Source organism: Thrips palmi, unplaced genomic scaffold (genome assembly GCF_012932325.1).
Source record: "Thrips palmi isolate BJ-2018 unplaced genomic scaffold, TpBJ-2018v1 HiC_scaffold_19, whole genome shotgun sequence".
Taxonomy (NCBI): domain Eukaryota; kingdom Metazoa; phylum Arthropoda; class Insecta; order Thysanoptera; family Thripidae; genus Thrips; species Thrips palmi.
Window position 1 is genome coordinate 7,926,852 of NW_023144628.1, and position 22,864 is coordinate 7,949,715.

The window sequence follows — 22,864 nt, forward strand, 5'->3', positions numbered from 1 at the left end:
CCGCGAGTGCGAGAGAGACGCAGCGACGAAAGCGCCGTTCGGAGTCCCAACCCGCGGTCGCTAGGAAAGTCCTCTTCTCTTCCCCCGGCGGCAGTGCGGTAGCGTTTGTTCCGAGTGCCGCGGCGTGCGGTCTTTGCAGATAACGAATCATCCTTGACGCCGAGCCGACCGAGGCTAGGCGCCGAGGACGACAACCGCACGAACGGGAAGGGAGAAAGAAGAAGCCGCCAAGGGCCGCGAGGGCCTCCACTGTGCAGGACCGCTTTTAGGAAGCGGCGCCGAGGCCGCGCGCCGAGCGAGCGGCGTGCTGGCGGTGTGCGGCCGACACTTCCTCAGCTCTAGGCTCTGGATTCTTGTTCCAGCGTCACAAAGAGTATCAGAGAGTGACACCGCCTCACACCCCGCGCTGGGCCCCGCCATGGCTCCGCGCTGCCATGGCTCCGCGTCGTCGTGAAGGTGAAGGGGCCGTGCTTCGCTTTCATCGCGATAGCCTCGCCCCTCAATTGGCGCGAGTTACTGTCGGCAAATGTTCCATGACGCGGAGCCGCGGAGCACCGCGCCACTGTCCTGTCCGCCGTCGGCCACTCCTCGGCGACCTCCCCCGGACGCACGGCCCGCCGCGGCCCGCCGGCAACCCAACGCGCGTCCGCCGCTTGTGCCGGGGCGCTGGGCTGTGGCGGCACCGCTTCGGTTCCTTTTCTAGTTGAGGTGTCAAAAACGGACCGGGAAGAAGACTCCTTCCTCCGCCACCTGCGCCGCCTGCAGCGCGCCGCCGCCTCCCTCGCACTCCGCGGGGCGCAACTCGAGTGCGACAGAGACGGAGCGACGAAACGAGCCATCGGAACCAGCCCGCTGCCCGATTGTCACATTGACAAGGCGCGTGTAACGGTGACTCCCCACACAATTAAAACGTGAGGCGGCTGACCCCGGCTGAACCCGCCGCGCGGCGCAAGGGCCTGGCAGGGCGCGCAGGGCCCCAGTGGGGGGAGGGGGCCCGCGGCCCAACTTTTGATGAACACGCCGACAACGCCGCGCCGCGCCACTACAAGAAAGAGGTGTCGGCCAACAATGCACTGCGCGCCAGACAATGCCGCCAGGGGTCGCCACCGATGTCCAGCGCCCCTGCAGGCCCCGCCGGGCCCCGCCAGGCCCCGCCAGGCCCTCCAGGCTGGAGGCTCCAGCATTGTCTCTGTCCACGGACCCTCCCGCGGGCTGCTTGTATTGACGAACTTCGTGATAGCGGTGCTCGAGGCCACGGCGGAGTACGGAGCCACGGGAGGCAATCCGAAGACGTCGACGAGGACGCGGCGGCGATGAAGAGGACGTCGACGACGGAGAGGAGGTCGACGTCGAAGAGGACGGCGACGACGAAGAGGACGGCGACGAGGACAGCGACGAGGAGGCCGAATTGGGGCCGCACGAATCAATTTGGCCTCGCGCAGCCGTGTGTCGGTCAATGTCAACTAATGAAGCAAACAATGCGCCTACCGCGTGCGCCGCGTGCCGCGCGGGCTCGGCGTCTGGCGGCGAGGCGTGGCGAGGCGGTGGCGGTGCCAACGCCGCGACCGAAATGGTCACAAGGGGCCGGCGCGGCACAGCGCGGTGCGTTGCAGCGTGGCGGGGTCGGCGAGTGCAACGCAATTACCCCACCGCCCCGCGACCGGCCGCGCTGCTGCACTGGTAGTGCGCGGAGTCTTTTCTTGGCGGCTACGCCGAGGGTGGTCCGGGACCCGACGACACCGACAGGGCACACTCGGCGTCCGCGGTCGAACACGTATGCAAGTCCGCACCAAAAAAAAATGGTTGAAAAAAAAGGAATAGCTCCAAAAAGGAGGAGATTGGTGGTAAATTCAAGTCGATTTCTCAGTTTTTTTCAGGGTGGCGAGGGTCGGGAGGAAGGAGGAGCCATCATGTACCGACGGCTGTTCGAGCGATGCCCAGCGCGGCATCCTCTTCCTTCCCAGGTTTCCCCGAGGGTTTCCCTCATCGGCGCGGCAAATGCAGCAGAGCAGAGCGGGGCGTGCAGGCTGCACCCACACTGCAACACCCATTCGACAATGGCGGCCCCTCCCCCCTCCCCTGCCGAGCACGCACACACGCACACTCACTCGCGGGCGGGCGCGGTGCGCGAGAAGAAATCAGTTCCCATGTTGGTGGGTTTCGTAATGGCCATCGTAACTGTCAGTGTGTTTTGACGGTAATGGCGCAGACAGGTGCTGCCCCCTGGCGGCCGAGGCGCCCGAGACAGCGGCGGAGCGGTGATCCCCTAATGCAAATCCTTTCACCTTCGCGCCTCGAGCCCTTGGCGGGGAAAGCGCGGGTCGCAGTGACACTGCACTGCCTTGGCGAGGCGGGGCGGGGCGGGGGCGAGCACCCTGCCACGGCCGGTATGTACCCGACTGCTGGCTCAGACGGAGTCAGTGACAGTGTGCACTCTCACAAAAGGCGGCCGGTATTGCTGCCCCGTACGCCCGAATTTCTCACAGAGGTCGTCGCCCCCGCGTCTCTCGGTCCTCCCAGACGGTGACAGCACCCGAATGGCTGCAGCGACCCGCGGGCCGCTGGGAGCGTGAGTCACGCGGGCAACGATACCGAGCGCCTGACGACGCAGTGGCGGCACGGCGGCACGGCCAGGAGGGCCTTGGCCAGCGCCGGGAACACCCCGAAAACGCGAGTGATTCGTCGTGGGAGGAACGACCCGCCGGGAAGAGAAGGACGCCCCACTCGAAAACGCCATTGCTTGTGCACTTGTTGCGCCGGACATCCGCCTATATTTTTCTGAACCAATTTGTGCAACTTGTTCGTACAAAATGTCGCCGGGAAACGTGGCCGTTCAAGTCTCCAGCACGGCGGGCACAAGTCGCCTCGCCACTACCGGCCGGCAGGCGGTATTCTCATTTTCCAATCCAGATCGGCCTAAAGCCAATTTATGGCCTCATTCACGGAATGAATGTCCGATGGCGGCACTGCCTCGCATTATGTTGCAGCGCTCTGGCCGCCATGCTGGCCGCTCTGCCCGGCCGGCCGATCCGATGCGGCGCGACACACTCGTTTGCGCAACAGGAAAAGGCGGCGTCCGATTTGAATGCGCGGCCCGCACGCCAAGCGACGCCAAGCGACGCGCCGCCGCGGCCGCGGGTTCGAATCCCCGCCGAGGCCGAGGCGGTTGCCCTGTCGGGTCGGCCTTTCAGTCCGCGGCTCCGCGGGGCTGACGGCTCACAGTGGGCCAGAAGACCGGTGGAGGCGGCCAAAACTCCAGACGCGCTTTGAGCTCCAGAGTAGCTTAACAGGAGTCGAACCGGACGTGTGACCCCACCAATGGGTTCCTCGTTCGGAGAGCAATCCATTGGTGGGGTCGCACGTTCGATTCGAGTCCCATTTAGCGACTCGGGAGCTCAAAACGCGTCCAGAGTTTTGGCCGCCTCCACCGGTCTTCTGGCCCACTGTGCGGCAGCACTGCAGACTGAAGGATGCGGGCCGAACGAGCCGGCCAAGCGGGGGGCTGACCCATGGCTGCCCCGGGTCGCGTCACACGCTGACAACGCGCTGTCTCTCTCGCACCCCCGCGCCACGCCCCACGGTCGCGGAGTAGACGACTCGGACTGCAGGCGGACAGACAGACAGACAGACAGACAGACAGACAGACAGACGGCGTGGGGTCGGAGCGACCCCGTGTCGTGGGCGGCAGGATTCAGGATTCGGCCAAGCGAGCGAGAAAACCCACACTACGGAGTGCAACCGCCGACCTGATGGGGGAATCACTCGTTGAGCGAGCACTGGCCATAATGTGCGCTGCAGTGTAAACATAGATCTAAATCCAAGCACGTTTTTTTTTTCACGGTGGATAGAAATCTATTCCGCCATCTTAATTTTCATTTTCTTTCGCGTTGTTTTCTACCAGTTGTGTTGACTTAACTAGCAAAGCCTTTCGGTGGCGTTTCTTAGTTTCTTCCGGGTCGGTCCCGATTGATAACGAACGGGTCGCGGACACGCCGCGAGGGCGGGGTGGGGCGGGGCGGGCGGGGCGGGGCGGGGCGGGGCGGGGCGAAGTGGATTGAACCGGCAACGTACTCGGCGGCAACTAGTCCGCGGTGTGGTGTGACTTCCCGGGTCAGAGGACACGCAAACAACGAACAGCGAGTAGAGTAGTGCAGCCCGGCTGGAGTAATCTCGTCGCTCCGTCTCCCTCGCACTCACGGAGCATGCCTCTAATGCCGCCGCGGCGGTGCGAGAGAGACAGCCACCGATCACGCGACGACACGCCGGACGTCGGCGGCAGCATGGCGGCGGCACCGCGCGCACCGCGCCCAGGGCCGTGACCCCCGTCACCCCGCCGGCCGAAAGATGTTCGCCTTGCAGTGTGCTCTACCGCTCCGAACCAGATCAATTAGCCGAGTTGGGTCCACTTCCCGGCCGACCCGCCCCCCGCGGAGCCACGGCCAGGCACTCGCCCAGACGATCCCCCAAAGAATGAGTCTGTCTGTCCGATTAAGGAGCGGCCGACGAGATTGTCACCGAGAGACACTCGGCGACCCACGCACCGCGCTGCACCGGGCTGCACCCTTATTCCCTAGCGTCGCGACGCGTCGGCGTGCGTGCCCCGCGTCCCGTTGCGCCCACACTGCCAAAATTAAAAAAAAAAACGAGAGAAAAAAAACGACAACATTCCAGATGTCTTAGTGTAATTGATCCGGCGTTTTCGGCAGCCTGACGTGGCGGCTACCGACAGCAGTCTGACCCCCGCCCGCCGCCCCGCCGCCTTTTTGCGTCTCGTCCGTCTAATTGATGGTGATGGATGCCTCGTGTCACGGAGCCGTCCGGGCACGGCGCGGCACAGCCGCCTAGAGCCATCCTGGGCGTGTCTGGAGCATGGCGCTCGCCTCCATCTCCAAGAGGCTCCTCGAGCCTGGTCCTCTGTGGCGTCAAATCGTTTCCAAAAGGGGCCATCAAGACGGCAATGGGCAGTCTACAATTTTTCGAGCATCTTCCGAATGTTTATCAGACTTTGTGTCCAAAATTCACAACCAAAAAATTTCAAAATTTTCAGGCGTAGGTCTTCCATGCTTTTCCCGGGGGTTTTCTTCGCTGGCGCCTGTGCCAGGGTCAAGGAATGCGCCTAGCGGATATTCCGGGATTTTTTTTCCCGTCCAGTCTGCATCCTGTTCCCTGGCAGGTGCTTCGTTGTCGGCATTAATTTGGACCTGGGTGGTGCCGGCCCCCCCGGCAGCGATGGGCGGCCAGCGGCGCCCAGGAAGCCGAGCGGGTCGAAGGGTCAAAGGGTCACGGGGCCGCGGGGCGCTGGGCCGGCCGGCGTTGCGCGACCTTCTAAACACACACGCTCACACACACTCACACACTCACACACACACACACACACACACACACACACACACACACACACACACACACACACACACACACACACGGCCGGCCCAAACTCCGTCATCACGAAGGGCACGACGGCGAGCACGCCCAGCGCCGCCCAAACCCGCGCACGCCGCCGGCGACGCGGCGACGAAGCGGCCACGCGGTGTTGCGCCAACATGGTGCCGTCCTCTGCATAAAACCTCTTTCTTTGTTCGCGGCCTGGCGGCCACTAGGCGGAGGTGATGGATTCCGCGCGCCATCGCCGGAGAGGACGAGACTGCCTGTAAATCAGCAAACGACTTTGTACACCCCTTTTCGGGCTCCGGCCGACCTGCTCGTAAAAGGCGCAGGGCGGGAGCCGTTCGGGTGATGAATGGACAAACAACACAACGCACTCACACACTCGCACGGCATGCATGTTTGGCTTGTTCGTCGGAGAAGCGCGCGCGCCGCTGCTGCCTGGTCGCTACCGCCAGCCGCGGTGCAAGTCCCCCTCCTCCGGGTCCTCCGGGTGGCGCGGCTACTCCGCGTGGCTTCTGGGAGTCTTTGATTCACAAAGCGGACGGACAGATGGGCGAGACTTGTTGCTCAACAACAACAACAGCAGCAGCTTGATGCACCGCCGTGCGCCCTCTTGTTGTTGTTGTTACCCGAACCTTTCGGTTGCGCCACCGCGATGCGCGTGTGTTCCGAATCCGGAGAAATATTCGCCATCCCGAAGGCTCCCTGCCGAAGACTCCCGAAGACAGTGGCAGTCAGACGCCGCGAAGCAGCCCTCGATCTTCTACGTGTGCCACGCATGATGGGCACAGTGACACTGCGTTCACTCCAGGGCTCAACCAACATTCACCCGGATTTATGTTGGCCTCACCAGCTGTGGCGGCCCACTGGGAAAGGGGAGGGGGGGGGGGGGGGTCGCGACACAGCGCGGGCCGCGCGTGCGAACAATACAATACAGCGCGCGACGACCGCCGTCTCATTCCGAACTCGTCGCTCCGTCTCACTCGCACTCCGCGGCCCACCGGTCGGGTGCGAGAGAGACGGAGCGGCGAAGGGACCGCCGAGCTCCAGTTCGACGTTCGTTCGATGTCGGGCTGGGGCCGCCTGGCCGCGCCGCGATGAAGCGGTTCGCCGGGAACAATGGCCAAAGCAATGGCCGAAGCAATGGCCAATGGCAAAAGGCGTTTTGAAATTGGCGCCGGCCACGCAAAACAGCGCATTGCTGGCGGCTCGGCTCAACGCGTGGAGTCATGCGCCCCAGTGCGATCAGGGAGTGAGAGAGAGACAGGACAAGCGGTCTGCAGCCTATGGAAGCCAGGCAAGGCAAAAGGTAAACAGAGGACTATTTTTTAATTGTTTCATGTGCTTTTTTAATGCGGTTGTTCACTCGCAGCGAACGAGGGAAACGCGAAATGACCTAAATATCGGTTTCTTCTCTCTCTCTCTCTCTCTCTCTCCCCCGTCGATCGGCGGCCCGCACGCGACTCCCGGGCCGGCCGAGTGTGAGCTGCTGACGCGGACTCCACGCCCCTCAGCCGCTCGGCCCTTGGCTCGGCCCGCCCAGCGCGTGCCCGCGGCGGGCCACCCACGCCACCGCCTCGCGCTGTCTCTCTCGCACCCCCGCACAGTGGGCCAGGTAGAGCGAGACAGAGCGACGAAATGTCCGGAATGAGCCGCGCGCCGAGCACGCCGGCATCGCCGAATCGCACTAAAAGCCGAGTGGCTGGTGCAGGCTGGTGCAGTGCAGGCGGTACGCGGTGCGTTGCCAAACGCATTTTGCAAAGCGCGCCGCGCGCCCAAACGCGGCAACGCGGCCCCAGTCCCCCGCCCCCGCCGCGCCCGGGTCCTTCTTATTGTCGCCACCACAGTTTATGTGTCGCGCGCCTTGCCGCCTTGCCCCGGCCCGCCAAGCCCCCCGCCATCGACGAGAAGGCGAGCGGGGGCGCGGCGGCAAGGCGGCGTGCCGCTGCAATGAAGCAATGTGCCACTACTCGGCGCTGCGTGCCGCGTGCCGCGTGCCGCGTGCGCGAACACGAACCAAATCAAGGCTAAAAGAGCGCCGCCGCGAACGCCAACGAGTTATATTGGTTCGCCCCCCGGCCGTGGCGGCAGGTCGAGCGGCAGGCAGCACACCGTCAGGCAGCACACCGTCAGGCAGCACACCGTCAGGCAGCCAGGCGGCGACCTTGGCGACGTCATGCGTGCTGCCAAAACACGTTATCTGGACCGCGCAGCGCAGCCGGCACAAAGGCCTGCAGGCCGAGCGGGCCGTCGCCCTGTCCCTCCCGCACTCGCGGCCGCTCCGCAGGGGTGCGAGAGAGACAGAGGGCGTGACTGGCACACAGTGCGGCCGCAGTGACGACAGCGCCCTTTCAGTGTCCAGCCCGGCCAGGCCGGCCCGGCCAGGGCGGCCGTCGCGGCGGGGCAGTGGCCAAGCCAAGCCAACAGGACCCCCGCCGTCGCGGTCCCCGCCGCGCCGCCGCGCCACCGCCACCGCCGAGGGTCGAAGGTCGCGTGCACAGCAATGCGTCATCGAGCCAGCCAGCCAGTCGGTATGCACGTGAAAGGACAGCGCCGCCGTCGCCTTGCGCCCCGCCCCGCCTCGCCCCGCCCCGCCCCGCCTCGCCCCGCCCCGCCCCGCCCCGCCCCGCCCCGCCCCGCCGCGACACGCGCGGCCCCGCCCAGCAGCGCCGCGCCGGCCGCCAAGGAGACCGCCGTAACTGTCGATTCATTGGACGTGGCTTACGGACTTGGGCGGGTCATGTCGCAAGTCGCAAAGCGAGTCGCAAAGCGAGTCGCCCGCCAGGCAGGCGGCGGACAGCGCAGCGGCGCAGGCCTTCCACTGGCGACGCCGCGGCCGCGTCGAACCCGACGGCCAGCGTGGTCGCGTGGCATGTTCCGCTCCTTTCGCCGCCTCGCGCCTCGCGATTCCAGACTGCTGCTGCAGGATGCGGCGTCCCAGCCTCCGGGCCGTGGACAAGAAGGGCATGCCGCGAGTCAGCAGTGGTGCTAGTTCGGCCATGAGTGCGACGAAGAGAGAGAGAGAGAGCGGCTTGGCAGTGCAGTGAGGCTGTGACACCGTAATGTAGAGCAAGCAGCAAGCATCCCGCAGCGCCCCGGGAACAAGAGACTCTCCTTCGGGCTCTCCCGGGCTCTGCTCTCCGCGCGGCGTCGCAGCGTCGCGGCCCTACGGGGCTCTTCATCTCTCAATTGGGGCGGTGTTCATGACCTGGAAAGGCAGCGGGCGCGGCGGCAGCGCGCGCGGCGGCAGCGCGAACAAGACATAGACTGAGGATGTGTGTGTTGCACACTGTAACTGGCGGTGCGCTTTCCTTCACAGGACGGGATGACTCGCCAAGGGCGCGGGCACCGCGGGCAGCGTCGCTCTTTCCCGGCGTTTTTTTTTTTTGGGGGGGGGGGACGCGAACCGCGACGCGAACCCGGGCCCGGAGGAGGAGAAGGAGACCCCGACGAAAAGCGACGAGCGGCGTACAGTGGGCCAGAAGACCGAGGCGGTCAAAATTTGAGACGCGTTATGAGCTCCAGGGTCGCTAAACGGGACTCGAACCAAACGTGTGACCCCACCAATGGATTGCTCTCCGAACGAGGAGTCCATTGGTGGGGTCACACCTTCGGTTCGAGTCCAATTTAGCGGACTCTGGAGCTCATAACGCGTCTCAAATTTTGACCGCCTCAACCGGTGTCCTGACGAATCCTCTGGGCGGCGGGGCTGGGCGGGGCGACCGAACAAGGCGGCGAGTAGAGATGTGATAGGAAGTCGGCGGCGCCAGAGAGGGCGGAGCGTTGCGTCACAATGGTGGCGATGCCGGGCCCGGCCGGCCGGTGTGAAGCTCAGAGCAACGCATGGCACGCATGGCAACGCATCGCGAAGCGCGCCGCACACACACAGACACACACTCCGCCGGCTGCACTCACACAGACGCACATGTGTCCCGTTCCCAACGCCCCGGGCGTGTGCATAACATAACGCGCCGCCTGTCTGATAACCTGAGAATCAAACGGCCGCCCCGCCCCGCCCCGCCCCGTGAACGCACGCACGCGCGCCACGCCGCGACGCCGCGACGCGGGTACACGCGACGGTATCTCAATCTTTGACACGGGTTTTTATGCCCCGTGCCTTTATCTGTCCGCCTATCCGTCTGTCTGTCTGTCTGTCTGTCTGTCTGTCTGTCTGTCTGTCTGTCTGTCTGTCTGGCCGGCTGTCCGTCTGTCTGTCTGTCCGTCTGTCTTCGATAGTAGTGCCAAAATTAAATGTATTCCGGTAACTTTAAGAACCTTACTAGCCAAAGTGCTATGAAAGAGAACTAAAAATACTTTCTAAGTTTAGAGTTTAAGAGTTAAAGAGTTAAGAGTCTAAGAGTTAAGAGTTTAATGGGTAAGAATTACAGAGTTTAAGAGTTAAGAGTTTAAGAGTTTTTTTTCTTAAAAAAAAAAAAAGAGAAAAAAAAAAAAGTTGTGCTCCACTGATTTATAATCTGTTACTGATTAAGGATAGACCATCGGCCCTGACAAGCCTCAGTGCTTAGGGACGTTCTAGTTTTTTGCAAAATGGAAAGTATATGTTAAGTGTATTTTGTTTGTACCTTGTTTTCCCTTTCACATTGTAAATGTTCAATTTTTCTTTTTGACCTGTACTGCCATGGACCAAGGAATCAATAAACTGAAATTGAATTGAATTGTCTGTCTGTCTGGCCGCCTATCCGTCTGTCTGTCTGTCTGTCTGTCTGTCTGTCTGTCTGTCTGTCTGTCTGTCTGTCTGTCTGTCTGTCTGGCCGGCTGTCCGTCCGCCCCGCCCGCCGAACGCTCACTCCGCCAACTCGTGAGCAGTGCAGCAGTAAAATGGTGCAGGGCCATATCTGGACAGGGGCCAGCGACACCGCGGCCGCCGCGACCGTGCACCTCACCGCCGCCTGCACAGTGTCACGCAGTGTCACGCAGTGCGCACTCGCCGTCGAGGCGGACCAGCGCGTAGAGGCATTCCCCTGCTGCCGGAAACCGCTCCGGCGTGCCGTGGCTTCGATATCCGACCCGGCGCGGTTCACGCGGGGTCAGCCGGCCTGGCGCGTCGTGGGGGAAGGGAGGGGGAGTCAGGGGGACCCAGGGGTAGCCCCACCTCGCACTTGGACTTGGTGTCGTCCACCGCGGAAAGGTGCGCGCGGCATGCACACTCCTCCGGGTTCGCTTCACTTGCTTTACTGCGGCGCGACAAACTCTGCGCATCGATTCCGAGAGTCGTTTTCGTCGCTCTGTCTTTCTCGCACTCATGGGGCGTCCCGCGTAGGTGAGAGAGAGACGGAGCGACGAGAACGACTCTCGGAGTGAGTCTGCAGCAACGCGTCCTACGGCCAGGGGCGCGTCCTCCAACGGTGTGCCCCGAAAGCAGAGCGCGGCGCAGACGGACGGCCCCCGTCGCCTGCGGTGCAGCCCACGCCGTGCCGTGCCGTGCCGCGTCGTGTCGGCCCGCCCCGATCCGCTTTTTGAATGCGCGCGACGAGACAACGAGGCGACGCAGACTTTTTGATGGCGGAAACGACCCGCCGGAGAGACGACACGACGCGAGACGAGCACGGGGCGCGCACTTTGTCGTCGACGGCCTGCTCTTTGCATTCCCTGGATGGGCGGGGCGGGGCGGGGCGGGGCGGGGCGGGGCGGGGCGGGCTCTGCACAGCCCGGCGACAACAAGGGGCCCGTCGACGGCGAGGTGCACCCAGTCCGTCTGCCAGGCGCGCCGCGCCCGCGCCGCGCGGGGTCAACAGACTCAAGCATGGGCAGCCTCCGCGCGCCGGGACTCGCGGCTCGCGTTAAGGTCAGGTCAGATCGCTGCAGGTCTCCGTCTCCCTCGCGCACGAGTGACCTGACATCCGTCTCCGTCTGATGGGGGAGCGCACACAAACAGACAACGCGATCACCTCGCTATTTATTTATTCGCATTTTGTTTCTCTTCGACCGATTATGACGACTTGGAATTGAGAGAAACGCCGAATGGGAACCGCCCCAGATGAATGGGTGCCGCCAAAACGAAATGAATATGTGAAACAAAAGCAAAACGCTACCGCGGGCTGCCGCGGCCGTCCACCCCGACCGGACCAGCCACAGCCGCCCCTCGCGCGGATCAAGCCATATTTCACGGCACCGATTCGACAGCGGTTCGGCCGGGGCCCCAAAATTACAATAATAATCTCTCCGCGGCCAAAGGCAGCCGGAGGCACGCCTCACCGGCTGTAATGGATCAATCGCCGATAAAAAGTAGTTCATTTATTTTACGAGAACCGCGGCCGGCAGCGCCATTTCTCGCGGGAAAGGTCAGTCTTAATGACGCCGGGACGCGTGGCGGGGCGGGGCGGGGCGGGGCGGGGTGGGGCGGGGGGGGGCGGGGCGGAGCGGGGCGGGGCGGGGCGGGGCGGGGCGGGGCGGGGTGGGGCGGGGCGGGGCGGGGCGGGGCGGCGGCGAGGCGCGCCGATTCGTCATCGAAGGCCGCCATCGGCTGCATTGGCACACCACCGCCGATCCATCACAAAGTGTTTGTTTGCCTCGGCGTGTAAATCAAAATAACCTGATTGACCCCGGCATGGGTCGGCTGCGGGTCCAGCGCGCCGGGGAGGTAGGCAATCCACACACGGCTGTCGTGCGGGTCGGCCTACCCTGTTGCCGCCCGGGCGGCAGGCAACGCGCACACGGGCGTGTTGCGGGTGGGCCCACCTCGCAGGCGGCCTCCCTCGCAGCGCGCGCTCTACACCACTTCGCCGCCACACCGCGGCGCGGCGCGGCGGCTGGCCTGAGAAAGTTACAACATGTGAGCAGCGGTGCGCGGTGCGCAAGGCGGTGCGGCTAGGCCGCTCGAGATCCTGGCCTACTTCCACCCACAATGCGCCGAGACGCCGGCGAGCAGCCCGCCAGCCAGCCAGCCAGCCAGCCAGCAGGTCGGCATGCTAATCCAATCCGCCAATAAACAGCCTATCTGTATCAATCTGCGGGTGGGTGGCGCCACGCCGCCGTGCCGTGCCGTGCCACGACGCGGTCGGCCACTCAATTTGCGGTCCAGTCCTCCTCCCCGACATCATCATCGTCGTCGTCGAGTTGCAGCACGCGCACACTGCCACCACGGGCAGGCAGGGCGGGCAGGGCGCACTGCTGTCAACCCTCACGGCGCGCCGAGCGGCCGGCCGCACGCGATGATCGTGGGCGTGGTGTTGCTGTTGTTGTTGTCGTCGTCGAGGCGGCGGTGTTTCGCCACGCCGCCAGGTGGCGCCAGGTGCACGTGTCGGCCCAATCGGCGGCGGGATAATCTGCAGTCCCTTTTAAAAGCGGGGCAACAAGGCGGCTCGCTCCGAACCGCGCCGCGCGTCTCTCTCGCACGCGCGGCCGTGCCGCAGGGGCGCGCAAGGGCGTGCCGCAGGGGTGCGAGGAAGACAGAGCGACAGTGTTGTTCGGGATCGGACGAATTAACAGGGCCACCTCATCCAGCCATCCAGCTGCGGTGATAACCTTCAGAGGAATGGCTTATACCTTTCCAGTGATCGACGAACACTTTTCTTTCATAATTCACGGATTTGTTGCTTTGTCTTTTTGTTTCGTTCTACCGAGATTCCCGGTTCGGAACGGTCCGTTTTGGCAGCCGCGCGATCTGGCCGTCCCATCGGGGACGCATCGGAATGCCTGGCCGTGTCACTTCCTAATCGGCGTGATGCTACCCTGCCCCTCCCCCTCCACCTCCGGGCGTGCCGTCGCCGTCCCCGCGACGCCGTCCCCGCGACGCCGTCCCCGTGCTGCTGCTCGCCATTCAGAACAGCTTCGGGCCGCGGCCGAACTGGCCAGCTGGCCGCACGATGCCCCGCGGTTCGTTTTCGGAAGCCCTCCCTCCACTCCCGCGCCGCGGGGAACACTCCAGCCTACAGCCCAGCCCGCAGCCCAGCCCGCAGCCCAGCCCGCAGCCCAGCCCGCAGCCCAGCCCGCAGCCCAGCCCGCAGCCCAGCCCGCAGCCCAGCCCGCAGCCCAGCCCGCAGCCCAGCCCGCAGCCCAGCCCGCAGCCCAGCCCGCAGCCAGCCCGCAGCCCAGGCCGCAGCCCAGCCCGCAGCCCAGCCCGCAGCCCAGCCCGCAGCCCAGCCCGCTGAGGAGTCGCTCTCTGTCCCTCCCTCACTCGGGACGCACCTCTCTTCATGCCACCGTGCACAGGCCGATCGCGGGCCTGGCACGCCCGGCGAGCAGGGCCAGGACGCACCGTAGAGCCTCAAACAGTGGCGAAACCAGGAAAAATTCCGATGATTTCTCGAAAGAACGTGGGGAAAAAAAGGTGGCGGTGCGGAGAATACGCGACGACACAATGAAGGAAGGTCAAGACGTTTGCTCGGATACTGTTATAGTGTTATTGTCGCGCTGGCATTTCCTGCACCGCCACGCCGGCCGCACCGGCCGCGCCCTCCTCGGTCTCGGTGACGTCCACCGCGACACGTCCGCCGGGACACGCCGCGCCGCGCCTCGGCGACACGCCGCGACACGCCGCGACACGCCGCGACACGCCGACGCGGCAATGGGATCACTTCTCAAGAGGAAGAAAAGGGTTGCGTCAGGAGGCGCGCATGCACGGCCAGGGCAGTGCACCTGCGGCACACACACACACACACACACACGCACACTCACACGCTCACACACACGCACACACACACACACACACACACACGCCGCCAATGTGCGGTACGCAATAATGCAGCGATTATCGCCGTGGCACCACGACGCGCTGCCGGCCGTGCTGCTGCCGGGGCGATCATGTTTGCATTGGACGCATCGGGCTGCGGCGGCAGGTTGGCCAACGCCGCGTCCAACGGCCGTTCGCCGTTCAAACCAAAACACACCGCCGTCACGTTCCATTCGCCGTCGTTATGAATGTGTTATTTTTTGGCTCATGGGCCCGCGCCGTCCCGCCGTCGTCGTCGTGGTGTTCTAGTGTAGCACCGCCAAGGACCCGCCGCACTCTCCAATAGTGGACCGAGTCGTGGCGGGGTGGGGCGGGGCGGGGCGGGGCGGGCGGGCGGGCGGGGCGCAAGGGCACCGCGCCACGACGTGCCCGCTCAGAGGCACTCACTCCAGGCGCCGAATCCAGGTACAGGGCCTTTAAGACGGCATGCAGCCGACAGGACGGTCCTCGCGCTGCGCCGCGCTCGACCCAGGCCTCGGCCCACGCAGTGGCGTCGCCGGGGTGGGTACAGCGGGACAGTACAGAGGGATACGGTGGGACAGCGCCGAGCCTTGCGCAAGGCGATGCAACCAGAGCGCGCCCCGGTCATATTGTGTTTCGGGCCCCTAGGGGGTCGCGGCCTCTGCCCACGATTTGAACTCGGTGCCCTCGCCGCGCCCCGGCCCGCCGCATGTCGCCGTCGTATCGGAAAAGAGTATCGCCGCGCAACACATGCTCGCGGTGCGCGGCCAGCGCGGCCAGCGCGGGGAGGGTCATGTGCGTGGCTGCGTGCCGCGGCGGGGCGGTGCCTGTGCCGACGGGGCGGGGTGGGGCGGGGTGGGGCGGGGTGGGGTGGGGTGGGGCGGGACGTCGGGCGGCTAGATCGCTCGGCTCGGCGACAACAAAATGCATTGCCGCATCCATATTGGCTGTCCGCGCCAATAAATCTGTTGGCCGGGCCTATCGGCGTGCTCATCGATTCGGTAGCGCGCTTCCCGCGGGACGGCTGCAGCGGGGCGGGGGCGGGGCGGGGCGGGGCGGGGCGAGGCACGTCGGCGGCCGGGGCGGGCCCTACCCCGGCGCGTTGACCAGACCAGGGCGTCGGGATTGTGCAAGAGATTGCCACCCCGATACGACGTCGCCGACCCGGCGGCCCTGCCGGCCCTGCCAGCCACCAGTACGGCCCGGTCCGGAACGGTTGTCACGCCAGGGTTGGGGCTTGCGGCGGTCTCAGACTTGGTGGGGGAACGACGAAGACGGCGACGCTCTTGATGGCGGCACCTAGCGCCCCGCACCAAGAGCCCAAGACAGTCCTCCAGCTGGCAGGCCCTGCACTGCGAGCGCGTCCTGGAATACCAAAGGGCGCACAGGGCAGGAGAGGCAACGCGTGCGTGGACCCGTTAGGGCCCAGCGCCCCGCTCGCCCTGCTGCAGCACTGCAGGACCACGTCGAGGGCCGACCTGTGAAAACAGCACTGCATAGCAACAACGCCCCGCACGCCCAGCACGCCCTGCAGCACCACGCGGCCATGAGCCATGCGGTCGCCATCTGTCGTGTTTTGCTAGAGCCGAGAGTACACCGAGGCAGCACCGAGGCGGCCCGGCCCACCGCCATGCACCACAGCCATTATCTTGTCAAAACAAGAAACCTTTTTGGCCGTTTTTAAGAGCGCCTCGTGCCTCCCAATTTTTCATACATTTTACGACCAGGGCACGAGAAGAACAGTTAAAGCACGGCCTGGGCCAGACGACCGAGTGGGAGGACGCGCACACGCGCACACACACACACACACACACACAGACAGACAGACAGACACACACACACACACACACACACCAAGAGCCGACGTGACGTCCGGTGACAATGAAGGAGGTGGCGGGGACGAATGAATGGCAATGGGAGAGACGCGATGAAGGAATGACAAAGAGGGGAAAAGAAAGGAAGCGACTGTGTGTAAGTACATACGTATATGCACATGTGTGCACGTGTGAGTGCATGTGTGTGTGTGTGTGGGCGTGCGTGCGTGCGTGTGTGTGTGTCGCCGCGGCGGCGAGTGACAGGTGTCAGGACGAGTTGCTTACTCTCGCCAACAGCTGGTCCGCCAGGACCGCCAGGATATGAATGGCGCCGCGAAGTGCTTTCCCTGCGCGTCGCGGCCACGCGGGCAGTGCAGCTGTCTGATCCAAAAAAAGTTCGTTACCGTCTCCAAAATTGTTTTAAATTGAGCACGATAATGGACTTTTTTTTCTGTTGTGGCGGCGTGGTGTTTTGTTTTTCTGGGCAGTCGTCTGCACAAGTGTCGCTGGACCGCGAGTGAGTCAGGGTCCGGCAATCTTTGCCGTTGCTGGGCGCGCGCGATGCACGCCGAGATGACAGTGGGAAGAGGCAGCACACCGCGCGCCCCGCCGCGCCCCGCCGCGCCCCGCCATCGCGGCAGTCGTTCTCCGAATCGGCTTTCCCGCCAATGAGCGGACGGCTGCCGCCTTGGCTGCCGCCTTGGCTGCCGCACTGCCGCACTGTCTGTGTCACTGCCTGTGACGCGACCGCGCGACCGCGGCCCGGAACGACGAACAATACTACGCGGCGCTGGAAAAAATTAACGACCTGCAAGCGGACTTCCGTGTGAGATGATAACGGTCTCTTTTTTTTTCAGGGTGATCAATGTGTGGTGTGGGGACTGGGCGTCGTCGTCGACGTCACCGGCTGGGACGCGGGGGAGCCTCGGCTCGCTGGCTGGTGTCTTGCCATGAATGGACCATTTGGAGAAGTGTACCCACCCCGGCAGGCCGCACGTCGGGTGAACATTCATCTCGCGATGGATGTTCCCTCATCCGATCGGATTTTAGTGGGGTGCGACCATCGCGCGATAGTTGTACCCCCGGTACATTCATCGTGGGGGTACATTCATAGTCCCACACGGCCTGACGGTCGACGCCGAGGACACCGGCCTGCGAAAGTGGTTCGGGGTTCGGTTTGTCTCCGTCCGCGCGGGGCACTCGCGGAACAGCATGGCAGCGCCATCTGGCGGCGAATTGGCGCGGTGCGGTGGCGGCGGCGTGCGTTGGGTGGCCTAGCCGCGCGGCGCAGCGGCGCGGCGCAGCCTGGACCCGTTAGCCCGTTACCTGGGCCTCTGGGCCACCTCAGGCCGCGGCCCCGCGGCCCCGCTGTCCCGTTACACGGCGCGGCGCGCGGCGGCCCGGCGTGCCGGATGGGCTGCCTACCCGCACGGCGCACCGCGCGGCCTTCCCCCTCCAGTGGCGCGTCCGTCTGTCTGCTCCAGTGACGGCCACGGCGCAGCGGCCCAGCAGCGCCGCGAGTCATGTCGGGCCGCTAAATTTTGCCTCACCGCGCCGCCGCCGCGTCTTGGCGGGAAGATGCACGCGCGAGTCGCGTAGATTCGAATCTGGGAAGGCGCGCGTGACTGCCTGCGTGAGTATGTGTGTGTGTGTGTGTGTGTGTGTGTGTGTGTGTGTGTGTGTGTGTGTGTGTGTGTGTGTCAGTGACACAGCGCCTTCTCTCTCCCTCCCCTTTAATCCTCGCGCAGATGACTCACGGGGCCACTTACTTGAATGGGACTTACCGCGTCGCGTTGCGCCAGCTTCGCCACCTCCTGTTGCAAGCCGCACAGAGGGTCAGCGTGGCAAATGGTCCCCGCGGCGCGCGGCGCGCACGCCGGACCGGCTTTGGCTGGGCGGCTCACGCAAAACGGGAGCAAGCGCCACTCCACCCAGTGTGTGAGACCGGGCGCCATCGCCGAAACAAGAGGGGGAGGGTGGAAGGCGGCTTCCACTGCGATTCCCCTCCCCGTTCGTCATCTTCGATATTAGCGGCCCATTCCCTCTCCGGCACTGTAGGCGCGTAAAGCACTCGGCCTTTGGCTGCCTGTGGCGCTTGGCGGCGCTTGGCGCGGGGCGCGGCCTGGCACTTTCGCCTTCGCCGCGCTTGGCGCTTGTCGCGTGAGAAAACACCCTTATTACCTGCCGGCCGGCCGGAGCGCCGATCGCAGCATCATAGCGCGGCGCTTGGAAGCGCTCGTAATTTTGGCGCCAAAGTACGTACGCCGCGTAGGGACGGCCGAACGGCCCGTCGAATGCAACATGGCGAGTTTCGCGGCCGTTTTCGCCTCGACGGGCAGCCTGGACTGCCCGGACAGCCGCCTGGCTGGCGGATTCCGAGCGCTCCGTCGCTCCGTCTCTCTCGCTCGCCCCACGCGACGCCCCGCCAGAGCGCGAGGGACCGCCTGTTGGCTCACTCACGCGGCGGTGGCCTTCTTCTTCACTTACTCCTCGACAATCTCGGCTAAATAATACGCGACGGCCGTTTTGCACGCGTTTGCACAAGAGCCGTCGCCAATAATCACCCATGCGTTTTGCAAACAGCGACGGGCTGCCGGCTATTGGCACGCCACTGCAGTGCACAGTGCAGTGGCCCGCTCGCAGTGCAGGCGTCACACGTCGCCATGTTACAGTGCGGCCGGTCCGGGCCTCGAAACGCGGTGTTGAAAGACTGCCTTAAAGACGCGCCTTAGAAACCGGGATAGGCGAGATCTCGCTTTTCGAAAGGCCCTGCCCAAATCATCTAGCAGCTGAATTTGACTCCGGAATAATTCACTGTACCACTCAAGTGCTGTAAACTGTGGCCGCCTGAGCAGATACGGATTAAAAACTAACTCACCATGTATGTATCCTGCATACAGTCGTCTAGAGATAGGTTAGTCGGCAGCATTCTGCCTCGACTTGGCTTCAATGTTGGGACATTTCAACTTGTCAACACACACATTAAAGCACGATCACTCCCCTGCCGGTGACATTGATTCTTTCTTTTCGAGAAGAAAATAATCTTGAATATTTTTGAAACCGTTCCAAAATTAATTAATAAATCATCACGATAACGAAACAGACAACAGTCGCTGCAATGGGAGTGCCAACATAGGAAAACGAAAACCGGTTAGGGGTTTTGTTTTCGTATGTTGGCCCTGGCCCTCTCAGCGCACGGTATGTTTTCGATGTTTGTTTGTCGTGGTCTTTTTGTGGTTGCGAGTGATTTATAACTTGATTTGAAAACGGTTTTACAAGAGGAAAAACATCAATGTTACAGGCAACAGGCAAGGGCGCGTGGACAGGCTTTGTGTGTGTTGACATGTTGAATTGTCCCAAAGTCGAAGGTAAGTCGAGGAGGAAGGCAGCCGACTAACCTATCTTAACACGCCTTGCATGACTGTGCATAGAGTTGCAGTGTTGTGTTTTGAAGCTTGAAACCATACAGCAGGCGAAAGGGAAACAAGGAATTTACCTACAAACCAAATAAGTTTTGGCCAGGAAAAGAGAGGATGCAGGATACATGTATGGTCGGCACAAAAACCATAACAAGAGAAAAACTAGCCCCGCGCTTACGGCAGGGCCCAGCCTGGCCCAGCCAGGATACGGTAGATAAGCCGCCTCCCCAAGCACGCTCCAAACGCGATGCAAATGCCCGCGAGACCATAAAGTTTCTCTCTCTCTCTCTCTCTCTCTCTCTCTCTCTCTCTCTCTCTCTCTCTCTCTCTCTCTCTCTCTCTCTCTCTCTCTCTCTCTCTCTCTCTCTCTCTCTCTCTCTCTCTCTCTCTCTCTCTCTCTCTCTCTCTCTCTCCATCTCCCTGTCTCTCTGCTCTTATCCCGCTCGGGATTACGCACTGCGCTCGTAATGAGGTGAAAAACTGGAATGGAGGAAAAGCGAAAAGCGTGCGCCTCGGAACGTTAAGCAGCCGCTGCCGAGTTTGGCGCCAAATCGGGTCACCGGGGCGGGGCGGGGCGGGGCGGGGCGGGGCGGCGCCGATCCGTAGCGCAGTAGCGCCCGAGCACTGCATTAGCGCGTACAACAATAATGGTTGTCCGCGATGGCTTCATCTGGGAACGAGGGAAGCGGCTGCCGCACTGCCGCCTCGTCGTCGCCGCCCCCTCGCCCCCTCCCCGCCCCGTGCGCCCATCACCGGCGAGAGTCGCGGGTCGCCGAGGAGGTCGCCGAGTCCGAGTTCGCGGACCACCGGCCGGAGCCGCCCGGCACTCGTTCACGCGCCCGAGGGCGCTAGTGCGCTGCTTCCGGTTCTAGAGAGGACTCCGGCAAGAAAGGTGCCGGGTTCGACTCGCCGCGCCCGCAGGTCGCTTTCCAGACCGCTGAGCACTCACCTTCTATCGCGTATCCGTTTGCTGGTCCCCGTGCCGCGGATGGTTCTGTACAGGGTCATCATGGTGAAGGTATTCCGTTAGAGACTGTCTTCGGCATCAACCTGCAACAAAGCAGAGACAGGGTTAGTCAGCGAGCAGGCGTAGCGGGCGCCGCGGGGAACCTTAACGCCAGAGTCACCGCCAGAGGCAGCGAGCTGGGGTGCTTGACGGCGTGCTCCAGGACGGCGTCCTCCGAGACGGCGTCTGGATCGGCGCGTTCCAACGCTTGGCGGGCTTGGCCCCCTTCTGCCCCCGGGGCGGCCTGCCCTAGGCCTGCCCTAGGCCTGCCCTAGGCCTGCCCTAGGCCTGCCCTAGGCCTGCCCTAGACTGCCCTAGGCCTGTCCTAGGCCTGTCCTAGGCCTGCCCTAGGCCTGCCCTAGGCCTGCCCTAGGCCTGCCCTAGGCCTGTCCTAGGCCTGCCCTAGGCCTGCCCTAGGCCTGCCCTAGGCCTGTCCTAGGCCTGCCCTAGGCCTGCCCTAGGCCTGCCCTAGGCCTGCCCTAGGCCTGCCCTAGGCCTGCCCTAGGCCTGCCCTAGGCCTGCCCTAGGCCTGCCTGGGGCGCGCGGCCTCGACCGCCACGCCGCGGCACCGCGGTACGTGCGGCGGGCTCTTGCGACACACCCACGAGTGCTGCGTCCAGTAGCGCCTCGCGTGGGGCTCGGCGTGGAAGGGGGCACCTCACGATGCTGGTCTTCATCTTCATTTCGGGCCTGCACTGTCACACTCTGTTTGCCCGGTGAGGTCACGCGGCCGCGGTGCGCCGCGGTGGGTCGGACATGACGTCACGGCCCTCCGTTCGACTCCCACGGTGCACCGCCACGGCGCGGCGACAGCGCAGGTCGGAACCAGGCTGCAGGACGACGACGACGCCGTCCCGGCACTCATCAGCACCTCGTTTGCGGCCAGGGTAATCGCAGTGGCGTGGCGCGCCGTGCGGCAGCCTGGTTTGGTTGTGGCGCCTCGACCTCCCAGCGCGGCCCGCCCCGTCCCGCCCCGCCTTGTGCGAGTGCGACAAGGAGCCCGCCGTTTAGAGCGTTTTGTGCGGCTCAGCTTAATCGCGTGAAACGGCGCCAGACCGCACTGCTTTTCGCGCGGCCGTGTGGCGGTTGGTGGGTTGGTGGTGCTTCCCGTGCAGGTTTCCGCTGCGAACCGCGGCAGCGTTTCGGTGGCTCCGCAGAGGGCCTGGAGGGCGTCGGGGTGGCGCCGTGCCGCCGCGCTGCCTCGGCCAAACGCCCGTCCACATGTTTGTGAACAGCCGGGCAGGGCAGGGCCGAGGCGGCAGGGCCGAGGACAGGGCGACAGCGCCGGGAAATCCATGAAATGCTTACATATCCGGGGCAAGGCTGCGGCGCGCGGCACGCGGCAAGGCCTTATCTATCGGCCTGGACAGCCGAGCCTGATCGTGCTGTCATGTCATGTCATTGAGGCGCACGGCGGGGCGGCGGGGCGGGGCGGGGTGGCGGGGCGGGCGCGGCGGGCGGGCGGGGCGCGGCGGGGCGGGGCGGGCGGGGCGGGGCGGGGCGGGGCGGGGCGGGGCGCAGTGGCGCGCGATGTGATGATATGGCGATGAGCGGTTCCAGCGCTATGCACACCCACTGCACTGCAGAGCACTGCAGAGCAGCACTGTGTCAGTGTGTCACTGGGCGTACAGTGTGCGGTTGGCTCGACCTTCCCTTGCAGCGAGCACTGCGAGCACCGCGAGCGCAGCCAAAGGCCAAAAGCTGCACCGCCTGGGCTGGCGGCGCCGACGGGGTTCTCCTTGCTGTCGAATGCAGCGGCGCGGCCCGCGGTGTTCCCAAACCGTGTGAGCGATTAAGAGGAGAGGCCGGCTCGGTGCTCAGGGCGGCCAAAGTGGCATCAAGGTGCGCCAGTCGAGGTGACCCGACTCGACCCGTCGCCGCAGCAGTCTCTCTATCGCGCCACTACGGAACGCCCCTTGAGTGCGAGAGAGGCAGAGCCCTGTTCAGAACGGGCCTGCTGGGCTGGCTGTTGCACCCTGTTGCATAGCGCGACTGCCACCGGCCCCGCCGCCACTGCCCCGCGGCGCCCCGCAGCCTCGCGGGCCGCCGCCGGAAACCTGTTGCACTGCACCTCGAGGCCCGCGAGGCTGCGGGGCGCGATGAGCCATGTGGCGCGGCAAGACCGGACCCAGCAAGACGCCGAGGCATGGCGCAGAGGCGCCGGCAAAGGCAAAGGTCGCCCCGCCAGGCCGCCTCGCCAAGCCGCCACACTAGACTAGGCAACGGCCGCCCCGCCCCGCCCCGCCCCGCCCCGCCCGCGCTGACTCAACCGTTAATTTATGCCACCTTTTTGCGGCCCGGTGGCGACTCCAGGCCCATCCCATTAACGCACGCTTGATTGGGCAAGTCGCCGTCTCCCTCGCACCCCCACGGGGCCGACGCGGGGCCCCCGCGAGTGCGAGAGAGACGCAGCACTGCTTGGAATCGGCTCGAAGGGCAGCGACAAGCGAATCGGCGACGACGGCGGCCCTTGGCCGGTTAGATTTCCCAAACGGCGCGACGATTGTCATTGCCTGCTGCAGTCGCCGGCCTGCCCCGCCGGCCCCGCGCTGCCCGTCGGCCGCCGTCCGCTCACACTGGCCGT

General features: G+C 64.4%; 1 protein-coding gene across 3 annotated transcripts in view; it reads right to left on the reverse strand.

The window, feature by feature from the left end:
* LOC117646377 overlaps positions 1–22,864 on the reverse strand; it is a 163,366-nt gene that overhangs the window by 120,616 nt on the left and 19,886 nt on the right. For 2 of the 3 annotated variants that reach the window (XM_034387260.1, XM_034387258.1), the window contains exon 2: positions 20,224–20,324. In XM_034387260.1, coding sequence (XP_034243151.1) covers positions 20,224–20,285 — 62 coding nt within the window. In that variant the 5' untranslated portion in view covers positions 20,286–20,324. Of the gene's footprint in view, positions 1–18,733; positions 18,960–20,223; positions 20,325–22,864 lie in introns of those variants that run through there. The other variant, XM_034387262.1, reaches the window with a different exon arrangement.